The sequence below is a fragment of the Asparagus officinalis genome, chromosome 4, assembly GCF_001876935.1.
Source record: "Asparagus officinalis chromosome 4, Aspof.V1, whole genome shotgun sequence".
Taxonomy (NCBI): domain Eukaryota; kingdom Viridiplantae; phylum Streptophyta; class Magnoliopsida; order Asparagales; family Asparagaceae; genus Asparagus; species Asparagus officinalis.
In genome coordinates, this window is record NC_033797.1 from 4,340,540 (window position 1) to 4,352,397 (window position 11,858).

At 41.1% G+C, this 11,858-nt stretch overlaps 1 protein-coding gene across 1 annotated transcript in view; it reads right to left on the bottom strand.

Moving 5' to 3' along the window:
- The window catches only part of LOC109836408 (alkane hydroxylase MAH1-like), a 1,743-nt gene extending 319 nt beyond the window's left edge, over nt 1-1,424 (bottom strand). The window contains 1 exon segment of the mRNA XM_020404301.1: nt 1-1,424. This exon segment is cut by the window's left edge and continues 9 nt beyond it. Within this exon segment, the coding sequence (XP_020259890.1) occupies nt 1-1,380 (1,380 nt within the window). The 5' untranslated portion in view covers nt 1,381-1,424.

The window sequence follows — 11,858 nt, forward strand, 5'->3', positions numbered from 1 at the left end:
CATTGCCGCAGCCACAATCTTCATCTGAGTGAAGGCTATGTCTTTCCCCAAGCAAGTCCTCGGACCGCAATTGAACGATAAGAACTTATACGACGGCTCGTGCCTCAGCTTCCCCCTCTCCGATATCCACCTCTCCGGCTTGAACTCCAAGCAATCCTCTCCCCAAACCCCCTCCATCCTCCCCATTGAATATATCGACAGAAGAATTTTCTCGTTTGATATGGCCTTTCCACTCGGCAGATCCTCGGATTTGATCGGACCTTTGTGCTCGACTGGCACCGGAGGGTAAAGCCTCAAACACTCGCATAACGCGGCGTGCAGGTAAACCATTTTCGATATGTCATGCGCCTTCTCATCATTTGAACTCTCCCTTAGTTCCTCGAGAATCTTCGATTTCACTTCGGGGTGATTGGCCAGGAGCCATAAGAACCACGTCAGTGCCGCACCAGTTGTGTCTCTCCCCGCGAGCATGAGATTCATTGTAGTGTCCCTCAGGAACTTATAGTTCGCCTCTTTCGAATCTTCTTCCATATAAAATGTCAACAAGTCTTCTCCGTAGATTTTCTCCTGTTTCTTCTTCGCGATGTTTCGAGCGATGAAATCATCGATAACACCCCAAGCGTCTCGCAATTTCCTCTCCTTGCCCAAACTTAGCCATCTCATTAGTTTCCACCACAACGGAGGCACCAGATGTCGAAGGAACAAGGCCTCCATCGCATCGTCCATCGCCCTCGCAAACGGAATCGTCCGAAATCCCTCGGATAAACAACCGGGATCGACACCAAACACCAAATTACAAGTCATATCAAAGGTTAGCCTAAGAAACACATCTTGCAAATCAAAAACGCACCCTCCCTCAGCCATTTTGTGCATGAGGGGCATAAGAGCAACGTCCACCTTCTCTTTTCCACATTTCGCAACAAAGGCTCTAAAATTTGGACTAGTCATCGCAACATGAGCCCTCTTTCGTTGGCTCTTCCACGACTCGCCGTCAGCGTTGAAGATGCCGTCGCCGAGAATGTCGAAGATCTCGACGAACTCGTCGCCTTTCGGGTAATTGGAGGAGTTGAGGTTGAAGATGTGGTTGATGTTGGCAGGGTCGCAAGTGATCAAGAAGTCCATGTTGAGGAGCCGAGGACCACGGAACTTGAAGGTGCACCCGGTCTCGTGGAGGATGCCTGTGATCCATCCGTGGTAGTTGTGCATGTTCGAGAGGAGGCAGGGGAGCATGCCGAGGATCGGCCAGTTTGTCGGGATTCGAGATTTTCGGTTGGATTTGTTGTAGAGAAAGAGGAGGAAGAAGAAGGAAGAGGTCGCAATGAGGATCTCTGGGTATGAGATGAGGGCAGAGGTTAGGTTTGGTAGCAAAGTTGTAGCCATTGCTAGCTCAATCAGAGCTTTTGCGTGTCTTTTGATATTTATAGCTGATAAAGGGTTTGCTTGTACGCATGGCTCTAAACATAGTGGTGGGCAAACGGGTTGGGTCAGGTCGATTTGGGTCGGGTCAAAGCCGACCCGAACCCAACCCGTTTAATAAATGGGTGTTTTCGTCAAAAGTTGTTTCCATTGCAGATTCCATTAAAACTTCGATCGTTTACAAAGAATTACAATGTGTATATCGTTCTTCTATGTTGTCTTGCATGGTGTTTGAATGTCTATAAGCATTTTTGACGCCTACAATGAGTCAGACCCATTTATTAAACGGGTACCCATTTACTAAATGGGTCAGGATAAGAAAAAAAAAGCAAACAAAAACGCTATTAAACTAAAAGAAACCCTAGACTTACTAAAAAAATTGTAGATCTGGGAAGGATTTAGAGGCCAACTCGGTGGAGACGACGATAGGGACCGCGCCACAGGGAGGTGAAGTATTTATGATCCAAAGGCGACGGTTCAGGCGGCATCAAATTGAGCAGCGACGCGGTGGGGCCCGCGGTTCTCCTTTGGCTGCCGACTGTCCTGGTCACCATCATTTTCCCACTTCTCCTCGTGCCATTAACTACCTGTACGATCCAGCTAAGAGAGAGAATCATCTGGTTGCTTTCAAAATTCAGGGGAAACTCAAAAGCGTTCTCTGTTCTTCTCCCTTCTTCCTCCCTCCGAAGAAAAGAAAAGAAGAATGCCTCCTTCTCTTTGTTTTTAATTCCTTCTCGACTACTTGCAAAATTCTTACTTCTCTCTAATTTTGTAACAAATCGAGCATCTGGGTCTTGCGATTGTTTCTCTTAAGAACTTAAAAAATAAAAAAAGATTGAATCTTGATAAGTTGATAAGTATTTTAATGGCGACGGAGGGCGAGGTAGATGAACTATCTTCGAGAAGCAACATCTATCCGAAAGATTTCCTCCAGAGATTCACCAGAGAAGTCACCGGTGAAAAGACGGCGGATGTCGCCGGAGCTGACCGGGGTGAATAATATTTGGGTCATTTGGGTCATATACGGGTCCACCCTCATAACCCGACGGGTCATACGGGTCGATCCGTATATGACCCGAACCCATGTATACCGACCTGTACCCATCAATATCGGGTCGGGTTGACGGGTCGGGTAAGAAAATGTCACCTCTATCTAAACATGCTTATTTGAAAAAGGCTAGACAACACTTAAATACCAAAAAGTTTGGCCTACCCACCACTTAAATATCATAACTAACTTGCATTTAGGGGGTGTTTGACAATTTGAAAGTAAATTTAAAATATGTAAGTTATTTCTTTTGCAAATGACTTTTACATTCATGTTAGCACGCAAGTGAAATATAGTGCTTGTTTGAAAAATTAGATTATTATCGAAAGTGCAATGTGAAGATGACATGGCAAAATAAGATTAATTAGAAAGTATAATTAAAATCATTTAATCAAATTAGTTACAATTTTTATCACTTTTATGTAACTTCACCACTTTTTTAGGGGAAGTTAAAATTATATTAAATCATATGGGGGCAACTTTCTTGTATTTCATTTTCATAATCACTTACATGCAAACAAACACCTAAATTGTTAAATAAAAGTAACTTTCTTACTTTCATCTTTCACTTAGGGCCCGTTGGATGGACGTAACTATTAGAAGTAAGAAGTAGATTAAAGATGTAACTTCCTCAATTATGAAGTAGAAAGTAGTGGAAATAGTACTTATTTTGTTTGTTTTATATATTTTTAGAAGTAGTGGAAATAATACTTCATCATCTTATTTTATTTATTTGTTTGTTTGGATAGAAATTGGATATATTATTTAAGATCACATGCCTTTGGTAAATCTATAATTTAAGTGGACCCCACTTTTTATCCACTTCCCCTCTACTTCTAAGCTTTTAAGGGCGGAAAAAAATTAGGAAGTAGGAGTGCCACCTAGACGCCCACATCTACATTTATGAAAGTAGCTGAAGTAGTCTTTTTGGAGAAACAAACATAATTTTTTACTTGAAGTAGAAGAAACTTCCTCTACTTCAGTTACTTCTTTGCTACTTACGTGCAAACAAACATGCCCTTACATGCAAACAAACACCCCCTTAGTGGCAAAAATACAAAAAAATATCACAAGATGTCTGTCGTTAGAATCTTCGTAACGGTGTTAAAATTTTCATAGTTTGGACAAAATTGCCCTTCCAGCTATTTAATACCTTAACTGTTAAGAAATACTCAAATCACTCATAGTTTTAACATTACTCCACAAAGTATGACTATCCTAGAGCTTCGATTTTGGATTTCACACAAATTTTGCTATTAGAACTCAGTTTGGGATCTTTATGAAGGAGTTTCGTGTTCAAAAGTGGAGATTTGCAGTGGAATTAGCCTAGGGTTTTTTTTTTCATATAGAGGTATTGTTAGTTAAAAACTTGAACTTTACCTTATTTTTGGAGAAATTTGTGTTGTGCTCGGGGAATATCAATTACAAACTTGATGAATCTCAAACCCTTGAAGCTTGATTTCATGGTTTCTGCAATGATTTTAAGGAAGGGGAAGGGGGGGGAGAGAGAGAGAGAGAGAGAGAGAGAGAGAGAGAGAGAGAGAGAGAGGATTTGGGAACTGGGTTTAGATTTGAATGATAAAATTTTAAAAAAGGGAGAGGATGGGTACAGAACTGGGTTTAGATTTGAATGATAAAATTTTAAAAAAGGGAGAGGATGGGTACAAACTCTAAGTAACACAATTGTTAAAATTGTATTGAAGAGAACTCATCTATTAATTGATATCAAATTACAGTATTTACAGGATACACACACACACACACACACACACACACAATACATGGCTACACAGTAGGAGGTGGCTAAGGCGGCGATAGGGCGACTGAGGCGCGGTACACAGTAGGAGCGATACATAGCAGGAAGTGGCTGAGGCAGAGATAGGGTGGATGAGGTATGATATTTTCTGACACCCCCTTCAAACTCATGGTGGATCGAAAATCGAGAGTTTGGACAAGAAATAACGAAACGCAGAAAGAGTTTGAGCTTTTGTAAAATAAATCTGTCACTTGTTCTTTAAAGGGAACATTATGAGAGTATAATGTTTCCAACAACATGCTCCTGTCGAACCACATGACAATCCACCTCAATATGTTTAGTACGCTTATGAAATGCCGGGATTTGTAAAAATGGAGATGGCACTCTAATTATCACAGTATAAAGTGACAGAGGAAGTAACAAATTCATCAAGATCTCGCAGAAGAATGTAGAGCCATTTCAGCTCAACTGTGGTGTCTGCCAATGCCCTATACTCGGACTCTGTACTAAAACAAGAGACAACGGCTTGACGATTACTACGCCAAGAGATGAGAGATAAACCCAGAAAAATACAAAAGCCAGTAGTGGAACGTCGAGTGTCTGCATCATCAGCCCATTCAGCATCAGAATATGCACGAAGAGACAAAGAAGAGTCTGAGGGGAAATAATGACTGGGTTATAGTGCCACGGGGATATCGAAGAACCCGAGTGAGAGCTGCATTGTGAATAAAAGTTGGACTACTAACAAACTGGCTGAAGATGTGTACTGAATAGGCAATATCCGGACGTGTTGCTGAAAGATAAACCAATTCTATGACAAGTTCTCGATATCGAGTAGGCTGAGATAAGGGATCACCATCATCATGTCGAATCTTCAAGTTCATTTCTATCGGTGTAGAGAGAGGAGTGGTAGCAATAGAAGGATCACTAAGAGTAGCACGCTCGTGAATATGAGCAATGTACTTCTGCTAAGAGAGAAGATAGCCACGAGAGGAGGAAGCAACCTCAATACCCAAGAAGTAACGAATGAATCCAAGATCCTTCATCTCAAATTGTCGCTGAAGATGTTGCTTTAAGGAAGTAATGGCAGAGGAATCACTCCTAGTGATTATCATGTCATCAACATAAAGTAATAGAATGACTGTACCGGAGGCCGATGACCGATAAAATAAAGCGTAGTCAGCTAGATTTTTATTGAAACCAATAGAAAGAAGAGATTGTCGAAAACACTCAAACCAAGCCCGAGGAGCCTGTTTGAGACCATATATAGCACAACGAAGGCGACAAGCATGTCCTAGAGGAGCAGAAAAGCTAGGAGGTGATTGTATATACACTGTCTCAGATAAACCGCCATTAAGAAAAGCATTTTTAACATCTATTTTATATAGAGTCCAATGTTTTGCAGCTGCAACAGTAATGAGAGTGCGAATGGATGTTATTTTTGCAAAAAGAGCAAAAGTCTCTTCATAGTCAATATCATACTCTTGTGGGAATCCTCGAGCTACAAGACGAGCTTTATATTGCTCGATAGAGCCGTCAGATCGAGTCATTACCTTATAAATCCATTTGCAGCTTACCGGTTTAACATCAGAAGGCAAAGGAACAAGGTCCTAAGTATTAGTCCGACGAAAAGCCTCCAACTCTCCCGTCATTTCTTGTTGCCATTCTGGATACTTAACTGCCTCAGAATATGAGTTAGGTTCATATATAGAGTGAATAGCAGCAAGAAAAGAGACAAACTCAGGAGAATATGTGCTATTGACACATTGAGCATACCGAGCAGGAGGATGACGATCTCGTGGAGGATTGCAGCGAGGAGGAGGAGTCACATCAGGAGAAGCTAGCACAGATGTAGAGGGGACATCAGTAGGAGTATCTTGCAGTAAAGGGGATGTAGTAGGCAGATGTCCAGGAGGTGTGGATGAATCAAGAGCGCTATCGTTCGATGTAATTGGAGTAAGGAGGGAGTCGGTTGAGTAGATAAAGGTACATGTGTCACTGATACAAGTTTAGAAGTGGAAGGTAATGAAGGGGGTTGAAGAAAGGAGAGATCTGAATCTGATGTAGTATAATAGGAAATATTTTCAAAGAAGGTCACATGACAGGCAATACAAAGCCTTCGAGTGGTAGGTTCATAATAACGATACCCCTTGTGAACGGTGCTATAGCCAAGAAAGATACATCGTGCAGTGCGTGGAGATAGTTTATCTCGTTCATGAGTTGGAAGTATGCTATAGCCAAGAAAGATACATCGTGCAGTGCGTGGAGATAGTTTATCTCGTTCATGAGTTGGAAGTAGGACAAAACAGACACATCCAAAAGTGCGAAGTGCGTGGAGATAGTTTATCTCGTTCATGAGTTGGAAGTAGGACAAAACAGACACATCCAAAAGTGCGTAGAAGAGAATAGTGAAACTAAGACTTGAAAAGTTGAAAATATGGAGATGTGTCAGCTAATATAGAAGATGGAGTAATATTAATAATATAAACTCGATCAGAAGTGCTTCTGTCCAGAGACATCGAGGTACAGATGCTGATATCAGAAGAGCTATAGTGGTATCGAGAATGTGACGATGTTTTCTTTAAGCAACACCATTTTGTTCATGAGTGTGTGGACAAGATTGCTGAGAGAGTGTGCCATGTGATTTTAAAATATATTGCATTGCCAAAGATATATATTCACAGGCACCATCAGAGCAAAATATTTTTATATGTTTATGGAACTGGGTATGAATCATATTTGTAAAGTCTTTATAATTATTTAAAATATCAGAACGAGCACACATGAGATATACCCAGGTGTAGCGGGAATAGTCATCAATAAAACTAACATCATATCGATAACCGGACAATGATGGTAATGGGGTAGGTCCCCAGATATCAGAATGAATCAAATCAAATGGGGCTAAAGCAATTTTATTGCTGGATGAAAATGGTAGGGTAATTTGTTTAGCTAATTGACACCCAGTACAGTTTGATAAAGTAGAGAATTTTAAATTTCCTAATACACCTGATTCAAATAAAAGTTTTAAGCGAGAACCAGAGATATGACCTAAGCGACGGTGCCACAGATCAGAAATAAAGAGCCCATGACCAATGTTGAATAGAGTGGAAAGATGTAGAGACTCCAACTGATAAAGTCCATTAAGTCTACGACCTGTCCCAATCTTCTGGCCGGTGTGATCCTGGACAACACAAGATTTAGCATTAAATAAGATAGTGCGACTAGAATCTGCAATTTTCCTAATGGATAAAAGTTGCATAGATAATTTGGGAATATGAAAAATATATGATAATGTTAAACGGCCAGAACTATCAAAACTTGAAGTAATATCACCTAACTGAGAGACGACAATGGGAGTGTCATTAGCAGTATAAATGCATAATAAAGAGGGAGCAGGTGAACAATTTGTAAGAACAAAGTTATCAAAGGTCATATGATGAGATGCACCTGAGTCGAATATACAAGGAGTAGAAGTACTAGAATGAGCAAATAAAGCAGTAAAATCTAAGCTGGAGGCAGTACCACTTAGCCCAAGATTATTGGTTATTAATGTAATAATCTCTGATAGCTGCTCATAAGAAAGAGAGCTAGAAGTCTGCGGCCCTTGAGGAGCAGGGCTAACATCAGTCGAAGTAGCAAATGAAGATCGAGTCTTCTCAGGTATCGTACGGGGTGGTCTCTTACGATATTTATCAATAAGATGACCCGACTTCTTACAATAATGACAGTAGAGTTGCCGAGAGGAATCAGATGTGTTGTTAGAAGGACCCCAATAGGAAGAGAATTGCTGAGGAGTAGCTAGCACAGTAGGTGATGAGGGTAATGGCTGAGATGCAATAACTGAAGGGGAGAGCATCTGAAGGCGAGTCTCTTCAGATATGAACTTAGCCATGGCTTCACGGGGACTGGGGAGAGGACTGTGATGAAGTATGTGTCCACATAAGCTTTCGAACTCAGAGCGAAGGCCATGACAAAGTGATATAACTGTTGACGGTCACATTATTTCTGAAATGCTATGGCAAAATCTGGAAGCATCTTAAGAACAGGTTCCTCCATCATCTGTAATTCCTCCTATTAGCCTGATAATAAGGAATAAAATTATTGAATAGTCCGATCACCCTGATGTGCATCCTGAAGAGCTTGGTGAAGTTGATACTCACGAGCAGCACCAGTCCGAACAAACATGCGACTGGGAGCTAACCATTGCTCACGTGATGAAGATGCTCATCCAAGGCAGAGCCGAATAGGAATAGCTATAGAACACATAATATATGCCATGATTTGTTGATCAGTACGGATCCACTGAGAATAAGTGATCTGAGAGTCATCAGTAGTGGAATCACTAGAAGTGACTTCTGATATTGAGGATATAGATAACGAAGACACAGTAACAGTTTTGGATGGACAATAAAGAGATCCGTCAATATAACCCCATAGTGTGAAAGCTTGAAGATTATACTGCATAGTGAGAGACCATGCAGTGTAATTTTTGGTATTTGTAAGTTGCACATCAAGGGGTGGAAAGGTGTAGAGTCTTTTCTTGTCCATGAGCCTGATTTTTTTAATAGTATCTTTTTTTGCTGTTTATATAAAAAAGATGGGCCTTTCTTTTCCTTTTTTTTCTTTTTTTTGGTGAAGATGGGCCTTTTTGAAGGTGTTGCTGTTTAGATAAAAGATGGGTCTGAAGAGATAAAACCTCTAAGGGAATCGTAGATCTCAGTGGATATTCTTCTGATTGAAGACCACTAGGGCTTCAGAGCACCTGCTGGGCGTCGGGAGAGCTGAGGAGGAGGCGGCGGCGGGTCAGCGGAGCAAAGATCGAGCTCATGGGCAACAATCGAAGAGATTGAAAGTCGAGGATGAAGGCAACGATGACGACGAGGATGTCGATGACGCGGATTGAATCGACGATGAGGGCAGCTGATTTGAGGGCGACGAGTTCGATGGCAGCCAACGGGTTCAATGGCGGCCTGAATCAACGACGAGGGCAGCGTGCTACTACGATGACGAGGTTGGGCGATGACGATGGTTGGAGCTAGGGATAATTTGTGAATTGGGGCTCTGATACCATGTTAAACAGGTATTGAAGAGAACTCCTCTATTAATTGATATCGAATTATAGTATTTACAGGATATATATACACAATACATGACTACACAATAGGAGGTGGCTGAGGTGACGATAGGGCGGTTGAGGCGCGATACACAATAGGAGGTGGTTGAGGCGGCGATAGGGTGGCTGAGGCGGCTATAGGGTGGCTGAGGTATGATATTTTTTGACAACAATCAATGAGTTTAAAAGACATTCAATTTTATCATGTGAGAGTCACATTGGAATATTCTTTGGAATATTCCCACATGTGACTAACAAATGGTAGTAACGTGTCAAATTTTTAAAACTTACGGCATTTTTTTGGTCACCAAATACAAGTTGTGGTATTGAAATGCTTGGTCGGGACAACTTTGTGGCATTTACGCGTCATTGAGCCATTGAAAAACCATCCCCCAATAAAGCTTTAGTAAAAATACCACCCTAATCAATTAAACCATCAACTTAGGTTGTGTTTGGCAACCACTTTAAAAATTGGGCTAGTTAAATATGGTGAATAACAATTTGACTAGTTTGTTAATAGTTTCACATTGAAGTTACAAATTAGCCTATCAAAACTGATGAGTTGTTGGTTTTGATGTATTTCTTTTTTCCAAAATTGGTGACTTGAGGGTAGTTTGTGAATACTGAGATTTGGTGGGTACTTTTGTAAATACGCATAATTTTAAGCGGTGTATGCGTAAAAAATGAGGGGCACTACATGCACACCATCAACCACACCTCCTCTCCTGCTACAGTGCAGTGGGCCCCTATGAATTTTTTTAAAAAATTTCATATGGGGCCCACTGCACTGTAGCAGGAGAGGAGGTGTGGTTGATGGTGTGTGCCTGTATCATTTTCCCAAGTTATGCTTCTATGAATGATTGCAGATACAAATGATTGAAGAGAGGACAATGCTGAGGCAGGAGAAATTATTACTTTATTTTTTCGCCGCAGAAATGTCAATGGCCCTTGCCAGAGGCTGTACATCGTGAATGAGCGACGACAACACAGGAACAAGACAAATAAAGTTGCAGTCGTGGGATTGTGGCTTTGTTTTTTGCGACTGCAGAAATTTCTCGTATTACTTTCACCTCAGAAAACTAAAGCTCACCAAAAAAACACTACAGGTTGACTCTCAACAAAAAAGCTTACTCTTTTGGGTAAAGTAAATTTTTTGCTATGATATCATGTAACCTCAGAATTCATAGAAATGCTAGAAGTTAATCTTAGTTTGATAGACATTGTTTGCACACAAAAACTTATGAACTGGGGGCAGAGTGGTTCTAGGCACCTAAGCCTACAAAATCGAGTAAACATTAAATTATCAAGCAGAGAAATAACGGAGGTACAACACCATTTTGAAATAAGTTGATCAAAATGGTAATATGAAAACTTAGAAATAATTATAAGTGACATGACCCCTTAAACTACTTACATAACTCTAACATCAAAATGGGCCAAACTCGGATTGAAGACAAAACATCATCCAAGCAGAATAATATGGTTACAAGTTGGCTAATTATTGAGCTTGGGTTTCCTTGCCTGAGCAAGTGCTCTACGTTAATGTCGGTTCCTGACCCAATTGAAGATTTCACAGACTTCATTGCTTGAAAGTGAGCTCAACCTGTTTAAGGGGGTTGACATGAGTCACGTGTTGATATTTATTTCCCTGTCTTCTTCTAAGAACGCTACACAACCAGATATGGATCTGTTGTGCGCCGCAGAACTAACTCAAACACCGAGAGAGAAGGCAACTCAAATTAAACAATAAAGACAAACTCAAACACAAAAGTTTAACGTGGTTCGGCAAAATGCCTACGTCCACGGGGCAAGAAGGGATGCGTTTCCACTATAGAGAAAAGAGAGTACAAAGTAGAGATTACAAGATCACTCAACTAACCTCTCAAACAAATCTCTCAAATCTCTCAAACTAAACCCTTAAACAAATTGCTCAGAAAGATCTCGCTTTTCTGTGCTCAAAATCACCTTCAAGCTACCCTAAAAATCCAATTCTGACAATTGGAACAACCGAAAACCCTAAACAAAACGTATTTCTATTTATATCAAATAGAAAACCCAATCAGAACAAGGAACCAAGCCCAGACCCAAAACCCCATCGCGGTCGACCGTTGCCAATTGACAGAGAACAAAAACCACTAACAGGGTCTCGCCCGGGTCGGACCATCGCATCCATCGTAGTCGACGCGACACCACTGCGAGTCGACGCAAAAAGTCCAGAAATGCGGTCGACCGTGCAGCTCCACTCGCGGTCGACCGTGCAACATCCAAAATGTTTTCTGCTTCAATTTTCCTGAGCTTCGTCGCCTTCACCTCCAATTCTACAGGATCAGCCTGTCAAGGTTTTAGACTGCACTCAGTCCTCACCGTATTCTTGACTGTGGCATCGAGTCTGAACATGTCGATCGTGAAAAATCTCTAACCTTAACAATTTATGTTACACGCATAAACTTCACGAAGAAAAAACTGATATACTTTTCAGGATTAGTTACAGACACACCACATGTATTGTAGGGGGGTAGACA